This window comes from Vitis riparia, chromosome 14 (genome assembly GCF_004353265.1).
Source record: "Vitis riparia cultivar Riparia Gloire de Montpellier isolate 1030 chromosome 14, EGFV_Vit.rip_1.0, whole genome shotgun sequence".
Classification (NCBI taxonomy): domain Eukaryota; kingdom Viridiplantae; phylum Streptophyta; class Magnoliopsida; order Vitales; family Vitaceae; genus Vitis; species Vitis riparia.
This window is the reverse complement of record NC_048444.1, coordinates 1,757,032-1,778,712: the sequence shown is the minus strand read 5'-3', so window position 1 is coordinate 1,778,712 and position 21,681 is coordinate 1,757,032. Positions and strand designations below refer to the sequence as shown.

Sequence of the window (21,681 nt, the reverse complement as noted above, 5' to 3'; positions counted from 1 at the left end):
TATCATCCATACGGAGATTCGAGGCCCCGCATAGATGGCTCGTCTTTGTCTCTCTCTTGTTGGAAAGAATCACCCTACTCTCTAGTCTTAACAAATGGGGATAAATCGAGGTGAAATTTTAAGGATCTTTGTGTTGTCCCGCAAAGATGGTTCGTCTTTGTCTTTTTCTTGTTGGAAAGAATCACCCTACTCTCAAGTCTTAACAAATGGGGATAAATCGAGGTGCAATTTTAAGGATCTTTGTGTTTACATGTCATCCAAAAGAGTTGGGATGGTAATCAGCCTGACCCCATTTTGATTATTTAAACAGTTTCTATCTTGCTCCAAAAAAAATATTTTAAATGGAAATTTCTCATAACTTATGAAAAATACTTTTTATTTTTTACATGGTAGAAAAAGAGAAAAATTAAATAATTTTTTATTCTGATTTGAGTTTTTTCTTTTTTCTCTTTTAATGTTAGTGATGGGTGTGTATAAAAGAGCCAATTCCTTTGTCATCCCATTAAAGAAAAAAAATAGATATTTTCAACAAAAGATAAGGTGCACAAGTCAATTCGAGGGAGTTTAGGTTTGTACGACAGACAAACTTCTTGATCTCAGGCATTCATCCAAGGTAATAATGCCTCGCCACCTTTCAAGTTCCATGATTGCTCATCACACTAGTTTCTTACCAGACAAACGAATTTGTGTATTGCTTTTCTGGCCGTCACTATCCACTGAGATTATAATGGTGAAAACATGAATTTCTGCAATGCCCCACAGCCCATGTCTGGTCAATGACCAAGTGGAGGCGTAATGACATGTGTCTTGGTCGATGTATGGAACAATAAGAATATGCGTCTTATTTCGACAGTATTAGACTTCATTGATTGATTTCAGGATTCAGTATGTGAAGGATCCTTTTGATGGACTGTGAGCAGAGCCAATGCCCAAATTCCCCATAGGCCTCTTAAGAAAAAGCCAAGACGAAGCCCAAGCCCAAATACTATGGGCTACAGAAAAGAAAAGGCCCCAAAACTCAAGTTGCTCTCAATTCAATGATTGAAATTTTGCCTTTTTGGTGTTTTGGCATATGGGCTATATTGCCATTCCACTCAGCTCACAACTCTAAAATGGAACTCACTTTTCAACCTTTACTATGTATTTTTTCTGTCTTATTGCTTTTTCTTGACTTGAAATTTGAAACCAGAGGGCTCCCCATTTAATCATCAACCATATTGTAAAGGAAAATGTTATGGCTGGGCATCAGATTGTTAGAGGCAGGATTTCATATTAATTTAGGCTTCTTTTTGAACATGGGGAACCCTCAAAACCAATTAAGAACAGTAGAGAAAGTGTCAAAAAGTGCATAACCTGTTTTTGATAAGAATGAACTTTGTTGATAACAAAGTAGTTTACATAGAGAGTCACATCCATATAGACACTGAGAAAGGGATTTTTACCTATATATTATCTTCTGTTGGTACCAAAAGTCCCTTTCTTCTTCAACTTCAGCGTTACTGAATACTGAATTGATTTAAGACACTTCACCTATCTAACATTGGTAAAATAAGATTGCATGTCCCTCACGGCTTGAAAAATAATAATAAAAATATATATATACATATAATTAGGGGTTTAATCCAATTATGAGTTCGACCTAAATATTAAGTTTATTTGCCTACAATCCAACTCGACCTAATGTTTAATCGGATTTGTCTTATCCACCTCGATGTATAATTCAATTTCTTAACTCAATGGTGAAGATTGTAATTAGTGATGTGGTTTTCTAAGGATTAGAAGTACTTGATAACATTTAAAAATAAATTTTATTAAAATTAGACATTTAATAAAAGTTTTAAAAATCAATTTTTAAAATCATGTTTTGATGGCACTAAAAATATTTTTTTATTTGCATAAAAAAATAAATTGATTGTTCATGAAAAGGTTTTTTTAAACAAGTGCTAAAAGCACTTTTACACACCTCTCCGTTACAATTGCACTATTTCTAAAACAAAACTCTAAAACATAAGGATTAACATCTATAATACGAGCAAATTCGTCAATCATTACATTTAAAAAAAAAAAAAATCTCTTAAGGGTTGCTGCCTCTTCCAACTCCTATTATTTTTTCACCATCACCGATCAAATGTTAGGACCAAGTAATTTGACCGCGAAAAATAAAACTAATTCAGACTTCAAAATCTAACGTAAATAATATATTAAGATATTTCATACCATATGATAATAAACATGCAAATCTTCTTATCCGATATTCACTCCATGGTAAATTTTTTGAAATGATTTTGTATATATATATATATATATAACATAATAATATGCAATTTTCTTACAAAATTGAAAATTTTCAAAAGCTTAATAAAAAATGAAGTTTCACATAAATAACATTGCTCCTAATACTCATAAGTCATAATAGAGCATACTCCTTGCTACCTAACATGTACTGTTTGCTTGAAATCTTGTCCTTTCTTAGATGTATTTAAATGGACTACATAAATAACTTGACCTTACATCTATTTGACATTTCTAGTTATATTTAACCAAGGCTTCCTCTGGCTCCTTGTTGAAGGATCTCATGAATGTGAAACAATATAAGTAATTTTTTCATTCTTTAATTTCAATTTGGGTGAAAATATTTTTTGATTTTGTTTTCAATATTTTGGGTTGGATGGAAATTGTACTAGCCTTCTTATTAAAGTCTGTTTGGAAACTATTATTAAAAATAGTTTTTTTTGTTTTGCAAAAATATATTAAAAATTGTTTTTTTAACTTAAATTTCTCAAAACATATTATTATTTTTAAAACAAATTTGATATATTTGCAGTTTTTATTGCATAAGACTAAAAACATGGATAATATTTTGAAAACTTTTTACATTATATATATATAAAAAAAAAAAAAATTATTTGAATTTTTAAATAAAATTTTATTTAAAAAAAATGATCGAGAACCATGTTTAATAATGTTATGAAAAAAATATTATTAAACAAATCAAAAAATCAAATATCATGGGTGAATACATGTTTTTACTTAGAACTGTTCAAAGTTGTTTATTCTACTAAACATTAGAAAATAAGTTAAAAACTATTATAAAAAATTATTGCTCATAATTGTTTTAAAATTTAGTTACCAAACAAAAACTCAAAATTTTAGGATATGGTTTTGACTCGGAATGTATAATATACTAATGAGATATTTTCTTAAAATAAAAATTAGTTTGTTTTGTTTTATTTGTGTTTATTATTATTTCTTATTTTTAGATAAATTATTTTATTATTATTTTTGTTTGTTTGTTTTTTTTACTTGTTTGGTTACATCCTACATAGCCAATAAATAGTGAAATAATAATAATAATTGTATGGGATGATTACTAATTTGAAAATAGCATTTATGAATTTGAAATAAAAATTGAGAAAAATAATTATAAAAGTGAGCATGGCTCACTTTAAAAACCTAGGTGTTTTTTTCCCCTTAAAAGATCATATATTTATTTTTATTTTTTGAAATTGAAAGCAAGATAAATAAATTTTAAGAAATAGAAGAGAAAATTTCACTTAAATTTAATCCTGTATTTTCTTACCTTTTTCTTAAAAAAAAATAAATCCTATATTTCATTTTTATTTATTGTTTTCCTCAAGTTTATTGAGATCAAATAGAGCATAAATTTCATTTTGGAATCCTAGAATTATATTTATATTTATTTAAAAAATGTATATTTATTATAACATTAATTTAAAAATAAAATCATAAAACAAGATAATTATTGTTAATCATTGATAATAGTTTTATTATTCGTAATAAATGTTGATATTTTTTTACTTATTTTTATTTATGCTATTCAACCAAAAAATAAACATAATCAATAGTCTTTTAAAATTAGTAAAGTAAAATGTTATTTCACCACACAAAAATGACTTAGAAATATTAAATGTATTAGGATTGGAATTTGAAATATACTAATTTTCAAAAATAACTTAAAGGTTATATTTGGTTTGAAAAAATTAAGGAAAATTTTGATAGAATAGAATAAAGATAAAAAAAAAGAAAATAAAAATAGATATTAAATTAATAAATTATTTTTTATGTTACTTTAAACCCATTTTTATGTTACTTCATATTTGAATTAACTTTTGAAAATTTTAATTTTTTTTTAGCCTTAATGAAAGTTTTTATACTTATTTGAATTATTTTATTTATATAGCTAAATTTGGAAAATTTTATTTCACTGAAACAAACCTTATTTTTGAACTTATATAATAAATTAAGAAGTTTGGTAACTATTTTTAAAAATAATTATAAAAAACAGTTTTTAATAATAGTTTTTCAAAATTATTTTTTGATTTTTGTAGAAAAAAAATATGTTTGGAAACTTAAAATATTTTTAACATATTTTTAATATATTTAAATATATATATATATATATATATATATATATAAATTATTTTTAATTATTTTACATATTTATATAATTATTTCTTAAAACAACTTTAAGAAAACAAGTGAAAATAATATAAAATAATTAAAAGATATTTTATAAAAATATTGTGTTTTGATTATCAAATATGTTTTCTGTATTTTTTATTTTAAAAAATAATTGTCAAACAAATCTTAAGTTTTAATGTTTAATATAACTTTTCAAGTTATAAGTTATAACAAAAAAATAAAAATAAAATTATTATTTCTATTTAAAGATTAAATATATAAAATTTTTAATTAATTTTAAAGATTTTTATATATATATATATATATATATATATAAATTATTTTTAATTATTTTACATATTTATATAATTATTTCTTAAAACAACTTTAAGAAAACAAGTGAAAATAATACAAAATAATTAAAAGATATTTTATAAAAATATTATGTTTTGATTATCAAATATGTTTTCTGTATTTTTTATTCTAAAAAAGAGTTGTCAAACAAATCTTAAGTTTTTATGTTTAATATAACTCTTCAAGTTATAAGTTATAACAAAAAAAAACATAAAATTATTATTTCTATTTAAAGATTAAATATATAAAAATTTTAATTAATTTTAAAGATTTTTTTATTTTTCATAGTAAAATGTAATACAAGAAAAAGTATTTTCCTTTAGTTATTTTTATATCTTTTAATATTTTTATTTATTGAACAAAATATTGCATAAATATTATATATATATATATATATATCAAAAATGAAAATATAGATATACTTGTTACAAATATTCCTGTTGGTTTTCTGAAGTTAGTGTTCCCTAACGTGGAAGAAAGAAGAAATTCTATTGTGAGACGAAGCTGATACAAGGATTAAACTCTCTTCATTTTTCGAAGTAGATCTGCTCAGTTTGTTTCTTGCCCTATTTTCCCGAGAAACTCTGGGAAACACGGGGGTGGATTTTCTCGCCTTTGATTTCGCAAATGTGTTTATGTTTTCCCTGCGGTTCGTGATTTTAGTGAGAAAGTTGTTTTTGTTTTTGCAGAGGGATGAAGCGATTAAGAGATGATGGCTATGTAGGGTCTCAATTCAAACGACCGTACGGTTCGTCTCGCGGGGATTCGTGAGTACTATTGTTATCTGTCTCTCTGGAATTTTTGGATTGCTATTGGGGTATTTCTTTTAAGTTTGAATGTTGTGTTTTGATTTTTCTGGTAGTGAATTGAACCATAGTTGATCATGTTATTGGTAGTAGTTTGTTATTTGTTATTTTTTGGTTTGTTGTTTTGTTTGGTTATGTATGATCGTGGAATTTCGTGGATTTGTATAGGGTTTGCGAACGGGTTCGCCGTTTCTGATAGAAAGTTTTGAAATTTGTGGTGGCTTCTCTTCCATGTTTTGTTGTGTGCCTTTGATATTGTTTATCGGAACGTCACCCCTTTGGATTTGCCCTTTTATGCTCAAGTCATTTTAATGGAAACTGGTTCCTGGGGAAGAAAAAACATTGGGGTTTTTCTTTTTCTTGTGAAGGATATCTCAATAAATTTTGGATTTCTCATCAGTTAATTCCAGGAAACATATTGTCTCAACTTAAATTTATCTTCTTTCTTAAGGAAAAAGTGTCCTGGAAATTTTTTTTTCAATACGTATTGACTAATAGCAGAATATTGATGGGACTGCAACTTTTGAAGAATGGATAGGTTTGATCTACCTGGATGATTGTTGGGTTTTTGATTATTTATTATTTATTTTGTGGCAATGAAGCTATGGGCAACCCCAAATCCCTGGTGGAGGGGGAGGAGGGGGAGGAGTAGGAGGAGGAGGAGGAGGAGGTAGCATGCCGAAACTAACAACGACTGATGCCTTGACCTATCTCAAGGAGGTGAAGGAGATGTTTCAAGACCAAAGAGAAAAATATGACATGTTCCTTGAGGTCATGAAAGACTTTAAGGCTCAAAGGTACGAAATTTAGATCCTCATAAGTTTTCAATTAGCTCAGGGGTGTTGAATGAAACATCTTATACATTCATCCCATTGTTTTGTTTTTGTAGGACTGACACTGCAGGTGTCATAGCAAGGGTGAAGGAGTTATTCAAGGGGCACAATAACTTAATTTTCGGATTTAATACCTTCCTGCCAAAAGGATATGAAATTACCCTCCCAGAGGACGAACCTCCCCCAAAGAAGACAGTTGAGTTTGAAGAAGCTATCAATTTTGTAAACAAAATCAAGGTGAAATATTATATTTAATTGTTGCATTTTGAAATGCTGATTTCAGTTTGTAAGGGTTTCAAATAAAGGATTTGTTTTCATGCAGAAACGTTTCCAAAATGATGATCATGTCTATAAATCCTTTCTGGACATTTTGAATATGTATCGTAGAGAGAACAAGGACATACATGAGGTCTACCGTGAGGTTTGTTTCTGTTATCTTCTGTTTTGACCTTTAAATATGTGCTATTACATTTTAGGCAGTTTTCCTTCTTCAAATATTTTTATTCATGTAAGATTGTATTATATCTCTTTTCAGGTGGCTGTACTTTTCAGTGATCATAAAGACTTGCTTGAAGAATTTGTAAGATTTTTACCAGAATCTTCGGCAATGCACTCTGCTCAGCATCTTCCATATGGTCGAAACACCATCCAGCATTATGATGAGCGGAATTCTTCTACGCCCACACTGCGGCAAATGCATGTGGACAAGGTAATTCCATCTTGCCTTCTTTCTCCTCTCTTTTCTGTTTTCCTTTCTGGTTCATTTATGATAATATGCAAATGGACCTTCTATCTTTCAGCAACGTTGCTGGCGGGATAAAATTATTCCTTCCCATGCTGATCGTGACTCTAGCATCTATCGTACTGATCTGGATGATGATAAAGCAATGATGAAGATACACAAGGAGCAGAAGAGACGGACTGAAAAGGAGAACAGGGATAGAAGGAATCGTGATCAGGATGATAGGGAGCCCAGTCATGAAAACAATAGGGACTTCAACTTGCAGCGTCTTCCTGAGAAAAGGAAATCTTCACGGAAGGTTGAAGGTTTTGGGGCAAATCCTATTTTGGCTTCATATGATGATAAAGATGCATTAAAAAGTGAGTCCATGATGCTATTTGACTGTTTAATCACATATTCGTGCTTGTTTGGAATGTTTCTGTGCATGTTATGTATAATTAGCCACTTAGGTTGTATGCATTTTATGTTCAGGCCTTGTAAGTATAAAAATGATTTTTTTTTTTTAACATATCATCTGACAACATTTATTTGTTGCCATTTTGTATGAATTTTTTTTCTGTGGGTTATTATCCCTTATTCATAAGACTCTTCTTGCTATGAAGAGATTGTGTATTGAACTCATGTTGACATATGGTAGCTGTGCCTAAGCATGTCTAGCACTCGTTCATGGTGATGCTTGCTAATGAGTCCGCCTTCATTTACTCCAAATGCATTCAGGATAGCACATGCATTATGTTCTTTTATTTTATATTTCGTAAAATGCTGTTACATCCTATGTTGTTTAATTTGTTATGATGCATTAGAGATGGAGCTAAACCCAGTTCAGTATATATTGTTTGCATGTTGTGGTTTCTAATATCTGATAAACTGGATCTTTTTTTACTGTTATCAGTGTTTAGTAGTTCCAGTGATTTTGTTCTATAACTGGGCTACCATTAGCTCCTTTCCCAGATGTTATCCTGCTTGAACTAGATTGTGGTTTTGAGCATTTGTCCACATATATTTGTTGAATATTTCAGTTTACTTTGCCATTCTTAATAAAACAAAAAATTTTCAATCTACTATTTCTAATAGTCAATATCTAATAATGATCTCAATAGAATTTGCTCATGCTATATCATAAACACCTTGTCAGGATATTTGGTTAGTATGGTTTGATCCCCAAACTTGATCAAAGAAAATTTTGTTTTTCATTTGACTCTTTTGAGTGAATGTCTGTGCTCTATTGTAGACCTATGGTTTTATGTTTAAAGTCTCAGAGTTCATTTCTTTTAATTCTTTAGTAACTTTGTTTATCTTGCATTATTGTTCTTTTATTTGCTAACATTTTTTTTTTTGCCAAATCTCTTGACAGGCATGTGCAACCAAGAATTCATCTTCTGTGAAAAAGTTAAGGAGAAGTTATGCAGCATGGATGATTACCAGGCATTCTTAAAGTGCCTTCATATTTATAGCAAAGAAATAATTTCACGGAGTGAATTGCAGACTTTGGTATGCATTGCACAATCTGAGCTACTTAATTTTGTTCGTTGTTATCTATTATCCTTTAATCCTGAACACAATTTAGATGAGTTTGATATTCTGCCCCTTTTTGTTTGGCACTGCTTAATATATTCTGTGTCCTTATCAAAATAAATTTAAATGGGTTGGTGTTAGTTCTCACAGGTCAGAGCATTATTGTTTTCCCCTCTTTTACATTGCTGAATAATAAACATATGGTTATCCATTACTTTGTCAATATTATGGGGAAAAACACAATGAAAAAAGCGTGACACACTATAGTTAGGTAGTCTACATCATAGTAACCAACTGAAATAACATACATGCAAAGTGTGAAACACTTTAAATGTTGAGTATTTTTTTTTTTTTTTTTTTTTTATCATAACAAACTCTAAATATTGTACTGTTATATTTTGTTTTTGGATAGCATAGGATGCGTTTATAGAACTTGATGTCTGATGATGATTTTTTTTAATCTGTCTCTTTGAGTTTTAAAGCAAGTAGTTCATAAACCTTGAGAAGTTCCATTTGTGTGGGAAAATATCCATGTGGAGGAAGTGTGCTTAGTGGAATGGTGGTTGAAAGTTGTGTGAAAAACACCAGAAGTCATCTTTCTGCTGCTTAGATGACTGGTTGAAAGTTGCCCTTGGGGCCTGGCTCAAGTGGCAAGGGGTTGGGTTGGGTTGGGGATGTGAGGTTCAAGGTTTGAGACAAAGCAAGGACAATGAAAAATGGTCATCTATTAGAAGAAAAAAGACTAGTTGAAAGTTAATTGCCAGATGTTAGTAGTTCAGACATCTTAATAAGTTTTTTTCTGTTAGAAAAATATTATTTCGAGGAAATGTGTTCTGTAGAATAGTGATAGAAAGCTGTGGAGAAAATAGTAGAAGTCATCTTTCTGCAACTTAAGCAACTAGTTAAAAATTTATTGCTAGAATGTTTGAAAAGAAAAGAATTCTTGATAGGTATTTTCACTGTTACCTTATCTTAGAAGTTGGCTTCAGTGATTTCCATAACTTGGACGTAATTTCATCTGAAGCTTTCTAATTTCAGGTTGCTGACTTACTTGGAAAATATCCAGATCTTATGGATGGTTTCAATGAATTTTTGGAACGTTGTGAGAATATCGGTAGGCATAAATTTACTGTCTCTTGAGTTTTTTCTTTGGGTTCACTTTCTTAAAGGTTTTTCTGATTAATACTTTTCTTGCAGATGGATTCCTTGCTGGTGTTATGAACAAAAGTATGGAACATGATATGATGTCTTTTGATGTTCAAATTTTCTTTTGTAGTTTATGAAATTTGATGATTCTGTTCTCTTGATGGCAGAATCTTTGTGGAATGAAGGACATTTATCCAGATCAATGAGAGCAGAGGAGAAAGATAAAGAGCAGAAGCGGGAAATGGAAGGAGCTAAAGAAAAAGATAGATGCAGGGAGAAGTATATGGGAAAATCCATTCAGGAGCTTGACCTCTCTAACTGTGAACGTTGTACTCCAAGCTATCGGCTTTTGCCAGAGGATGTATATAAATTTTATTTTATGCTTTTGTTAATGTGGATATTATCAAGGATGCCTATATGGTGTGCTAATTCTTTGATGCTTGTTGGTATGCAGTATCCCATAGCTATAGCAAGTCAGAGATCAGAGCTGGGCGCTCAAGTGCTAAATGACCAATGGGTATCTGTGACTTCAGGTAGTGAGGATTACTCTTTTAAACATATGCGCCGAAACCAGTATGAAGAAAGCCTGTTTAGGTGTGAAGATGATAGGTAATGAGTTTGCTAATAGTCTTTAGAAGTCCAGGTTATTATTATTATTATTTGCTTTTCTATTTTTATTTTTTAAATTTAGCCAATATTTTATGATATATTGAGTTTACTTATGTATTCAGCTTGGTAATTTTGATTCTTCCAAAGTTCTCTGCTTTGGTAAGTGATCTTGGAATCATTGTTTGATGCTTTCAGATTTGAGCTGGATATGTTGTTAGAATCTGTGACTTCAGCTGCTAAGCATGCTGAAGATTTGCTGAACTCCATCAATGATAATAGTGTGGGGAGTCCAATCCGTATTGAAGAACACTTAACAGGTTCTCATCTATAAGCTGATTATGGGCAAATAATTTTCGGGATATCCGTTTTAACTTACCATTTGGTTTCTTTTGTTTCTGACTCTTTGCTTGTTTGCTTCACTTTTTCTTGTAGTTCTAAATTTACGATGCATTGATCGTTTATATGGTGACCATGCTCTGGATGCATTGGACACATTGCGTAAAAATATATCTCTTGCATTGCCGGTTATATTATCTCGCTTGAAGCAGAAACATGAGGAGTGGTCTAGGTGTCGCTCAGATTTTAACAAAGTTTGGGCTGAAATCTACGCTAAGAACCATTACAAGTCACTTGACCACCGGAGCTTTTATTTCAAGCAACAAGATTCAAAGAACTTGAGCACAAAATGTAAGTTGAACTTTGATGTAGAGAAAATGATCCATCCTTAATGTTAGGTAGCTCTTCCCAGTTAAGCCTTGATATGGAAAAAATACTTATATATTCATCACACAAAGGCTATAAAGCATGAAATATAGATTGGAGTCTCTTATAGTCATTATGTATGCATCTCATGTCCTCTTTTAATAAAAAGGCTAATTCCAAGCCTTAAACTTTGTGGCTCCACCTCACATTAATGAGTTTTTTCACAGCATATTCTTAATATAGTATTGCATTCCATTTTGTGATTAGTAGTATTGAAGGCATGTTCTATCATCTATAACTTCTTTGATGTGCTGCTTTTTCTTTGATTCATTTTTTTTTAAAATGAGATTGAGGTGGTCAAGTAAAAGTGCCTTCCAAAAAAAAAAAGGGGGTAAAAAAGGAAAAATCTCATTCAAACTATGTTCTAGGCATAAAGCATGTAAATTGCATGTTAATCATATAAGAGTTTTTACAAATTTTTATTTTTTTTATTTAAAAACACATATTTTATATATTCTTTGATATAGTTGTTATTCTGGTGCTTCAATTCTTTATTTTTATGGGTCTTTTCCGTGCTTTGGATGCACAGCCCTAGTGGCCGAGATCAAAGAACTTAAAGAGGAAAAGCAGAATGAGGATGATATGCTTTTGGCCATTGCTGCGGGAAACAGACGTTTTGTAAATCCAAATTTGGAGTTTGAATACTCGGATGTCAACATTCATGATGACTTGTATAAGCTTGTCCAATACTCATGTGAAGAGGTCTGCACAACCAATGAGCAGTTGAATAAAGTTATGAGGCTTTGGACTACCTTCTTGGAGCCAATGCTGGGGGTTCCTTCTCGAGTCGACAGGGAAGAGGGTGCTGAAGATGTTGCAAAGGCAAGGCATGGTGCTGTCAAAAGTAGTGCATCAAGCACAGGTGAAAGAGATGGAAGTCCTGGTGCTGAGGCTGCTGTCATGAATTCCAAGCAACCAAATCTTGCCAGTAATGGAGATGAAAATGCTATACCAGAATCAGCAAACTCCTGCAGAGCTAGTTTGGTGAATGGGGATAGTTTACCCAAAGACAATCATGACTCAAGTCACATCTCTAAAGATGATCCTCCCCAGCTTGAGAAAGAGCTAAAGAATGTAGCTGCAACTGAGAAAATTTCTGGATTTAACATACAAGTTGGTTCTGGTGAACAATTAATTGATTCAAATGCGTCACTTGCTACTGGAGCAGAAAACAATCTTGGCAGAGCCCACATGGAAGTGATGTCAGGTTTGTCTATTGGGACCAGATATAAATAATGTCCTTTCATGGTTTATGCTTTTGATTGATGTTACCTTGTTAAATTTTTGTATATATTTTTATCATTCTTTTTAAACATGTGCTGAAAAATCGAGATCATTTTAAATGTGAAGGGCATGTCTCAACTCCTTCAAGGCCTGGCAATGTTGCTATTGAGGAAGGTCATGAACACAAACCTGGTTTTGATGCTTCATCAGAGGTATGATTTTATAGTTGTGAGGACTTAGGATCCTCTGGCCTTGGTTTAGGGTATCCATTGTTTGATATTAAAGTATTTGTATGCTCCAGGGTGGTGATGTTATGAGAACAGTTATATCAGCAAATGGGGTGCTTTCTGAAGGCACTAAATTGAACAAATATCATGCAGAATCTGTTGGACCATCCAAAATTGAAAAAGAAGAGGGAGAATTATCACCTAATGGTGATTTTGAGGAGGATAATTTTGTTGTCTATGGAGATGCTAGTACCCAGGCTGTGCCTTTGGCAAAGCACAGTTCTGAAAGGCGGCAATTCCAAGCAGGTGATGGACAAGAGAGGGATTGCCAGGTTGCTGGAGGAGAAAATGGTGCAGATGCTGATGATGAGGACAGTGAAAATGTTTCTGAGGCTGGTGAAGATGTCTCAGCCAGTGAGTCTGCAGGTGATGAGTGTTCTCGGGGAGAGCAGGAAGAGGAGGAAGATGCAGAACATGATGAGCTTGAGGGGAAGGCTGAGAGTGAAGGTGAGGCCGATGGAGTGGCTGATGCAAACTTTGTTGGAGGGAATGGCGTGATATTGCCATTGTCAGAACGTTTTCTACCGACTGTGAAGCCTCTTGCAAAGCATGTGGCTTCATCATTGCATGACAAAGAAAAGAATGATTCTCGGGTTTTTTATGGAAATGACACCTTTTATGTGCTTTTTAGGCTTCATCGAGTAAGATATGATTTCTTTCTCTCTGTTTTCTTTTGGTAGGAATGCTGTTTAGTTTTTATTGCTCTTTAATTACATTATTTTCTTTCATAACTTGCCAGGTACTGTATGAAAGAATTCTATCAGCAAAAGTAAATTCCACATCTGCTGAAATGAAATGGAGAGCTTCAAAGGATTCTAATCCTCCTGACTTCTATGCTAGGTGATTACGTGACATGTTTTGTGTCTCTTAATCAACTTAGAAGTGCCTAATATAATATCATTTTTTGGTTTGTTCCTTTATGTGGTGCAGATTTATGAGTGCATTATACAATTTGCTAGATGGTTCTTCTGATAATGCAAAATTTGAGGATGATTGCCGAGCCATTCTTGGCAACCAGTCATATGTGTTGTTCACATTAGACAAACTGATTTATAAATTGGTCAAACAGGTATGCAGACTTTAAGTCCATTTTGTTCTTTTGTTCCTTGCTTTCCTGCGAAGGTTCTAAATAATAGTTCTTTCTGCAGCTTCAAACTGTTGCTACTGATGAGATGGACAATAAACTTCTTCAACTTTATGACTATGAGAAATCCCGGCGATCTGGGAAGTTTGTTGATTCAGTATATCATGAAAATGCATGTGTTTTTCTTCATGATGATAACATATATAGGTTTGAATATGTAAGTCCTTTGTGTTTCTGGTTTTTCTTTTAATTTATTTAATTTGAATTATTTGCATGGAATATGTGCTTCAGGTAGTACTGGAGACCTGTTCCTCAATATTTGAGTTGTTTTGTCTTTGTTTCAGTCATCTTCCCCATCTCGGTTGTCCATCCAGCTGATGGACAGTGGAAGTGAAAAGCCTGAGGTAGTTGCAGTTTCAATGGACCCTAATTTTGCAGCTTATCTGCACAACGATTTTCTGTCATCTCGTCCTAGCAAAAAGGAGCCACTTGGTATTATGCTTCAGAGGTAAGGGTTATCATAATTCAAGTCTACATAGTTCAGCAAAGTTTAGTGGAGTGTTTCTACTGCCCAGCCAAATGACATGCTTTGTAGCATGGGTTGAGAACCATTACAAGAAACATGGGAATTTTGATTGATGAAGGTCCAACCCACCAAATGGACAATGCTTTATAGATTGCAACTCATTCATGTTTTGACAAAAGGAGCTTTTAAGGATTGGTTGCATAGAGTAGATTTTAACTAGGAACTAATATTCATAACTATGTGACTTGCTACATTTAATTTATATTTACAGAAACAAGCATAAATATGGAGGTCTTGATGATCTGTCTGCTACATGCTTGGCTATGGAAGATGTTCATCTGGTCAATGGTTTGGAGTGTAAGATAGCTTGCACCTCATCCAAGGTATCTCGCTGTCAGTAGTTAGTGTGGAACTAAAATGTTATCAAAGATATGCTTTGTGATCATACAATAAACCCTTGTTTAGACTATTTGGGTATTTATGAGTCCAGCTTTTACATTATGCCAATATCCAGTGCCATTCTTATGTTAAATTTTTAAACCAGCGTGGTCTTTACATGTCGACCATCCCTTTGCATCACAGAATTTAGTGTTTTCAACTCACCATATTACCTCTTACACTGGTGTTGTCTGGCCTTCTGTTGCCAACTCTCAGTACACTATCCATTATCCTTCTATGGGAGCTAACTCTAAATTCCTAGAATATTGAGTTTCAATTCTAAGCTCACACATTTTAAAATCTAAATTCAGCTATGCTTTCTTTGATTATATTTCTTTTTTCTCTTTTTTTTTTTTGATAGGCAACCAAGAATATATTAAAGATGACAAAAAAAGGGGGGGCACACCCCAAGTACATGGGAGGTATACATAGGGAGTGAAAAACGACAAAAACACCATGAAAGAGCATACAAAACACCCTCCCACTGACTAACACACAACATTATGTACTATAAAGTATGATTGGTTTTTCAGCTGGTTTGTCAATTTTCCCTTTTATGCAGTGGTGACGCAACACAACATTCCAGAAGAACTTTCCTTCTTAATATGACCCATTTCAATTTTATAGATGAAATCTTCATCATACTGCATTTCCAGGAGAATAAAGAAAAATGCTTCTTCCATGTTCCCCTTGTTCTATTAGTGACCATTACGGCAAAGAAATAAGCAATGCACTTTTCCTTTATCCTACAAAGTCACTACTATCCTTTTGTACTTGACTCTTTGTACAAATTATTATATACCTTAAATGCAACCATGATTTCATTGTTATAGCTCCAATTAGGACCTTTACATCTCATGGAGCTTTCCTTATTCTGGCAAATGTTCATAAGACCTCCTTGTCTTATTGCCATTTTGATTATTATGCTCTATCCTAAGTGTCTATGTATAATGGAGCTCAAGTGGCAAGGGGTTGGGGTAAGGATGTGGGAAGTTCGAGATTTGATCCCAGCAGGGACCAATAAAAAATATGATGATATTTCCTTCTATTCTTTTAATACAACCAGCCATATGGGGATATAACTATAGATACACAATTCCTCCCTCAAGGACCATGAATCAGGTAAGCCTGGAGCTAGAACCTTATATGTTTCCATTCTCAAGCAAGAGTACCTCCCAATTGTGCTGGCCGTGTGTTTCGAACATGGCATTGCCTAGTTCTTGAGTGTTTATTGTTTGTTTCCATTCTCTTTTGGATTTGTGCAATACATACATGAAATATTTTAGCTTATTTTGGTTTGATTAGGCTATTTCTTGGACTCTCTTTGTAAACTTACATGTTGCACCGTCTTCTGACCGAGTGAGAAAAAATTTATTACCTTGACTCCTGTTAGATCTTAGTAAATTTCCATGCCTTTTTACAGCATATTTTTTTTCTATTTTAAAGGTTATTATTGGAGCACATGCAGCTCACACTAGTGAAATTAGAAACCAATTGCATCACTGTCATTACAGGAATAAATGGTTACTCATTAGTTGCTTATGTAAGTTCTGTTAAAAGGGTATGCACTGAAGCCATGTAAAGGCATTGAATTAAAGACAAAGGGATGGTGTTGTAAATTTTGAGGATGCATTTCCTTCCTCATTCATTTCGTCAGATCTATATCCCCCTTTTGTTTTCTCAATAATCTCTCTTCTTTCTCCTTTTATTTTTTGGTAATATTATTTTTTAATGCATTCAACTGGGCCCATATTGGTAATATTCTTTCCCACACTGAGTTTTATCTATACTACTGGCGGTTTTGTTTCATTGCAATAATGAAGGATAAAGTTAATTGCAGTCCACATGTGCCCATAAGATACATACACATATGTTTGTTTTGTTTGTATTGGTTAATCATTTCTTTTTCCTGATATCAAAGTCTTTGTTGGCAGATCTCGTATGTTCTGGACACAGAAGACTACTTCTTCCGCACCAGATGGAAAAGAAGAAAGTTGACAGGGAGCGAAGTATCACAACGAAACTGGGCAAGAGTAGAACGATTTCACAGATTCTTATCAGCCTCATAGTTGTCTAATATATTTTTCAGCCGGACTGTTATGCTCAAGGTAAATGTGGTCTTTTCTCATTAATCACCACTAGTCTGCTGTGTCCTATTTAATATTCTTTATAAAAAGGAAGAAAAAAAAAAAAAACACTTGCATCCATGCTCTTTTACAATCAATCTAATTTTTAAGATGTTAAGAAAGCTTTGAAGAGGGAATTTGAAAATAGAAAGCATGAGAACCTTATGTTTAAACCTATTCTGTTGGTAGTGTTAAAAGGGACATTAATCATTAAATTTCTATTCCTATTAGTATAAAACCAGGATATCAAGTTTTTTACTAGAATATTTGGTTTTATGGGAATTTTCTGACAAGACAAACCCTTGTGTGATTTGGATTGAAAATTTTTTCTGAGTGGTGTTTTGGCATCCTTATCCTCTCTCCCTAACATATTTTTTCAATATGGGTGGTTCATGACAGTGGATTGAAGCTCTTCAGCTGCAGAACTTGCCAGCAAAGGAAAATGATCCAAGTTGGGGGGAAAACATAGCAGAAAAGCTCTCACATTTGAAGGGCCAGGTGTTAGATTGTCTCCTGTTATATATTTATATATATAGCTCACATTTGAACTCCCAACATTTTGTCAATATGCTTCTCCTATCATTGTTACTTGTAGAATATAGGCAAAAGCTTTCCTTTCCAGGGTGTCTAGTGATATGGATGAATATGATGGTTGGAGATGGTTTAGGATTTTTGCAATGTATTGTAAAAAGGTTTCTGAAATAACGAGACACAGCCAATCCTTGTGGCTGTTTGAAAAGCTTCTGGACTTGTCTTGTAGTACATATAAATCCACCCATCACCTCCTTTTCTTCCCAAAAAGGGAAATGTAAATTTCCTTAACGAAATTTACAAGTTGGGAAAAATATGGTTCTCAAATTTGTAAGGTGATGTTGATGGCCATATAAGCAATATTAAAGGGCTTTTATGTAATTTAGTATTAAAGGGCAAATATATATATATATATATATATATATATATATATATATATATATATATATTATAAATTTGAGATGATTTGATACTTTTTAATCAAATAATTTTTTTTAAAATTTTTGTTTAGAATTGTTTAATTAAAAAATTTGAAATATTATAATTAGTATTGTTATCTCAAATAAAAATCTTATTTGTAAACACAAATTTCTCATAACAATAATCACATTTAAACTTTAATTTTATTTTTTTCTTGAAAATGGATAATAATAATAATAATAATAATAATAGAGGCAGGATTAGGACCGTCCAAGTGGCCAGGTACGTGCGACGGAGTACTCTAAGAGCGGAGTTCACGTTCCGCCTCCTTCGTTACACCCTTCCACTTGTCTCCACCAAATGCTACTCCCTTCTTATTACCAAAATACCCTCCACCACACCTGTAACAAAAATAATTTTAACTACATAAATATAATTTATAATTTACACTTAAATGATTTTTTTCAATGGCAAAAATAAATATATGTATTTTTATATATTAACAATTATATTTGTATATTAGAAGAAAAGGGCATTAAAGTAATTTAGGAAGAAGGGAGAGAAGGATAAATCAGGGCCATTAGAGAAATAGAGAGTGGAGCGCAAAACAAGCAGGGGTTTTCGTTATCCGGTCTCTATTATCCACCACGCCTCTCCTTCTGTGTCTTTGTTTGCGGGTTTTTGAATTAGGGTTTATCCTTCATTCACTCTCTAATTCTCAATGGGTTTTGATTCCATCTCCAACTCCTCTTCTCCTCTTCCTCCTTTCTCTAAGGACCTTGCCAAGAAAAAGAGGGTAATAAGCACCATCATCGTCTCTTTCTTTCTCTCACTTACTGAGAAATTTAGCAAACTGGAAGGGATCATAAGGTTTTGGATTGTTTTGGATGGCTTATCAGTCATGTCCAACGCAATTTTATTTTGTTTTATTTTTTCCTTTATTTTCTCGCGAAATGTTGTTCTGAATCATTTAAATTGTCGTGACTCTGATGGATGAGTTTATTTTTTGTTGTGATTTGCTTTTCAGACGAACAGGTCGGCTAAATTGAAGCAGAGCAAGCTGGATGTTCGGCGTGAACAGTGGCTTTCTCAAGGTATGTGATGGATAAAATTCATTTCACCTGTTTTGTCTGAATTTTATAGAACAGCAGAATGTAGTCCTTTATGCTCTATTGATTACCTGGAAAATATAGGAAAAGAAGAGAAAATTGAAATGTTAAGTCTTAGGTTTTTTTCCCCTTTTAAGTTGTGCACAGGAAACAAGTTTCAAAACAAAGACAATGTAGACATGAAATTGAGAATTTTATTGCCGTTTCTCTTCCCCCTTGCTCAACAACCAAACACAAGACCAAGCGCTGTTTGATAGGTGGAAAATGCAGTGAAAAGTAAAATTGTATTTTTGAATCTCAGTTCAGAAGCAAAGAAAACAAAAAATTCTGGTGAACTGAGCCTGGTGCAACTAGTTGGCTTGGTTGAGCCTTTGAGGTGAGTTTTATTTCTTTAGAAAAAAAAAAACCAAAAGCAAATTCAAATGGTCAACTTTAGTAAAGCCTTAATCCCAACTATTTGGGTCAGCTAAACCAAAAGCCAAGTAGTCTTCCTTTTCTTTTAATTCATTCGCTTAGAGAAGCCTACAGAAGGGTTATTATTACTAGTTCCCATTTTTGCTTTTGTTTAGATTAAGAATTCCAGATAAGTTGTTCAAATGAAAAAGAAAAAAGGAAAAGTGAAAGATTTGGTTCATGGTTTTTTTTTTTTTTCCCCTCTTCTAAGGCAAGAATTGAAATAGAGATGCCTTGTAAAATTTATATAATAATTGCAATATGTTAAAAACTGTTTCTTGATAATTGATTTGGGATTGTAACACAGTCAAGAACAAGGGATGTGAGGTGGATTCCAGTGGAAGGGGTGGGTCTCCTCCATCATGCATGCAAATACCCCATATGCAGAACAGGCCGGTGGAGACCTCAGAAATGAGGTCAAGAGAGGAAGAGAATGACAATTCAAGCATCCATGACAGCGATTTGGAATCCCTGTTGAATAGCCCAGTTGGTAGCAGTTTGGACAGTAATGCTTCAAGGAAAGATCATCCAAGGAGCAGCAGCAGCACTAGTAGTGATTGTTGCTCAAGAAGCCTCAGTGAGGAGGAAGAGGATGATGGGTGCCTGGATGACTGGGAGGCTGTTGCAGATGCTTTGGGTATCAATGACAACCAGCAGAACCCAATTTCGGAACCTCCTGTTAAGCCTGAAGCCAGGATTGGTTCAGCTGATATGGAATTACCAAAAAGAAGTTCTGGAGTTGACTTACTGAAAACAGAGAGTGGGGGAGTAGTTCCTATCTCTCAGATGAACTCTCGAGCGTGGAGGCCTGATGATGCTTTGCGTCCCCAGTCTCTCCCAAACCTCTCAAAGCAGTGCACTTTCCCAATGAATTCAGAGCGACATTGCCACAGAGCTATTCCTTGGGCATGGAAAAGTACCATCTCCCAGCCTTCTTCATGTCCTATCTGCTGTGAGGATCTGGACCTCACAGACTCAAGTTTTCTGCCATGTACATGTGGATTCCGGCTTTGCCTTTTTTGTCACAAAAGAATTCTCGAGGCAGATGGGCGATGTCCAGGCTGCAGGAAGCAGTATGATCCCATACGTGGGGATGTAGGCTTTAATACAGGAGCTATACCTTTCAAGATTGGTCGTTCTTGCAGCATGATTTCTAGGTCTTAAAGAGCCTATAAGAAATTATTTTAGGTCTTAAAAAGAAAGCTATTTTCCCCTTCTATATTATGTATATGGTCTCTTTAATCATCACCTAGATGCTGTATCTCTGTTTTTCATTGAGGAAGATGCCAGTGTAGGGATAAGGATCTGACCCTGCTTGGAACTGAATTGGACCTTAATGAGCTTGACTCGGTACTTTTTTGATATTTGGCATGTCTTGATGTAGGAAATCAATGTGGTAATGTGAATACTCAAAATGGTGTAGAAACTAAATTGTTCAAAATCAATTACAATATACTCCAATAAAAAAAAAGGAAGAAAAGTTAGCCACACAATACATCTACTTGTCTTGACTTTGCTTGTGCATTCTCTCTAGAACCTGAAGCTTAATTCAACAATATTTGATACTTCTACTAGCATGATAGTTGTAGTACTTGATCCAGAAGTGATTTATTTATGAAGGCTGGGAAATCCACCATATACAAGGCACAGGCTTGTTTATTAGTTAAATTTTAATACAATTTTATCATGTGTCCATTTTTACCCTGTTTTAAGGTGGGATTGATCAATATTTGCTGTTATCATTTGTAGTTTTTCCTTTCCCTTCTTTACTTCTCTTCATACACCCTTGACCAAATATTATGCGGTTTGGCATGTTTTGAACTTTTGACAGGGAAGGAATCTGGGACATAGAAACAGCTTTGAGTGGAAGTACTCTAGCTGTCAGTGGGTGGAAAGCAATATAAATCCCTTTTTTCTGTCCTGCATTTTATGCTATTGTATTGAGGCCCATTAGGTGTCTCTCTCTCCTCGATATTTAGGTACAACTTGCTATAAAAAGGAACTTCCTCCTCTTATCAAGGATTGGTGTGTTCAAAGTTCAAACACATGATGTGAAACACTTGTACAAATGTGCCCAGTTTTCTATTTCATACTTGGAAGTTGGAATGTGTTTACCCTTCTCTTTCTAATGTCCTGAAAGGAGATGTATACTCTATGCATTTTTTGCATGCACTAATGCACCAAGGCATGGACTCCTCGACATGCATAAATGTATTTGTTGTTGCTGACTTAATGATTCATACCCCAGTCTAGATGTTGCACGTCTCCGCTACACACCCGAGAGAGTAAGATGA

General features: G+C 33.3%; 2 protein-coding genes across 4 annotated transcripts; both read left to right on the top strand.

Annotated features, from left to right (window-relative positions):
* Positions 1 to 5,219: 5,219 nt before the first annotated feature.
* LOC117931083 (paired amphipathic helix protein Sin3-like 2) lies at positions 5,220 to 17,613 on the top strand. 3 transcript variants are annotated; one of them, XM_034851942.1, is made up of 24 exons: positions 5,221 to 5,375; positions 5,466 to 5,543; positions 6,185 to 6,379; positions 6,472 to 6,652; positions 6,738 to 6,836; positions 6,951 to 7,124; positions 7,216 to 7,516; positions 8,512 to 8,648; positions 9,711 to 9,786; positions 9,870 to 9,899; positions 9,986 to 10,179; positions 10,273 to 10,427; positions 10,623 to 10,744; positions 10,860 to 11,114; positions 11,719 to 12,396; positions 12,540 to 12,625; positions 12,715 to 13,341; positions 13,440 to 13,540; positions 13,631 to 13,769; positions 13,849 to 14,001; positions 14,129 to 14,292; positions 14,582 to 14,693; positions 16,683 to 16,856; positions 17,274 to 17,613. In XM_034851942.1, the coding sequence occupies exons 2-23, from the start codon at positions 5,470 to 5,472 to the stop codon at positions 16,815 to 16,817; spliced, it is 4,188 nt and encodes a 1,395-aa protein (XP_034707833.1). In that variant the 5' UTR covers positions 5,221 to 5,375; positions 5,466 to 5,469; the 3' UTR covers positions 16,818 to 16,856; positions 17,274 to 17,613. The 3 variants fall into 3 exon arrangements, with proteins under 3 accessions (XP_034707836.1, XP_034707833.1, XP_034707835.1); XM_034851944.1 differs by having other exon boundaries at positions 5,247 to 5,315; XM_034851945.1 differs by lacking the exons at positions 14,582 to 14,693; positions 17,274 to 17,613 and having other exon boundaries at positions 5,220 to 5,375; positions 16,683 to 16,820.
* Positions 17,614 to 18,415: 802 nt separating this feature from the next.
* LOC117929560 lies at positions 18,416 to 20,880 on the top strand. The gene is made up of 3 exons (XM_034849873.1): positions 18,416 to 18,621; positions 18,853 to 18,919; positions 19,695 to 20,880. The coding sequence occupies exons 1-3, from the start codon at positions 18,547 to 18,549 to the stop codon at positions 20,549 to 20,551; spliced, it is 999 nt and encodes a 332-aa protein (XP_034705764.1). The 5' UTR covers positions 18,416 to 18,546; the 3' UTR covers positions 20,552 to 20,880.
* The last annotated feature ends 801 nt before the right edge of the window (positions 20,881 to 21,681 follow it).

Excerpts from the sequence above, each read along its gene's own strand:
- LOC117929560 (XM_034849873.1), top strand. The coding sequence starts at position 18,547 with ATGGGTTTTGATTCCATCTCCAACTCCTCTTCTCCTCTTCCTCCTTTC. Across the intron at positions 18,622-18,852 it reads ACCTTGCCAAGAAAAAGAGG|ACGAACAGGTCGGCTAAATT; the intron begins GTAATAAGCACC and ends TTTGCTTTTCAG. Across the intron at positions 18,920-19,694 it reads TGAACAGTGGCTTTCTCAAG|TCAAGAACAAGGGATGTGAG; the intron begins GTATGTGATGGA and ends ATTGTAACACAG.
- LOC117931083 (XM_034851942.1), top strand. The coding sequence starts at position 5,470 with ATGAAGCGATTAAGAGATGATGGCTATGTAGGGTCTCAATTCAAACGA. Across the intron at positions 13,541-13,630 it reads CCTCCTGACTTCTATGCTAG|ATTTATGAGTGCATTATACA; the intron begins GTGATTACGTGA and ends TATGTGGTGCAG. Across the intron at positions 14,293-14,581 it reads CTTGGTATTATGCTTCAGAG|AAACAAGCATAAATATGGAG; the intron begins GTAAGGGTTATC and ends TTATATTTACAG.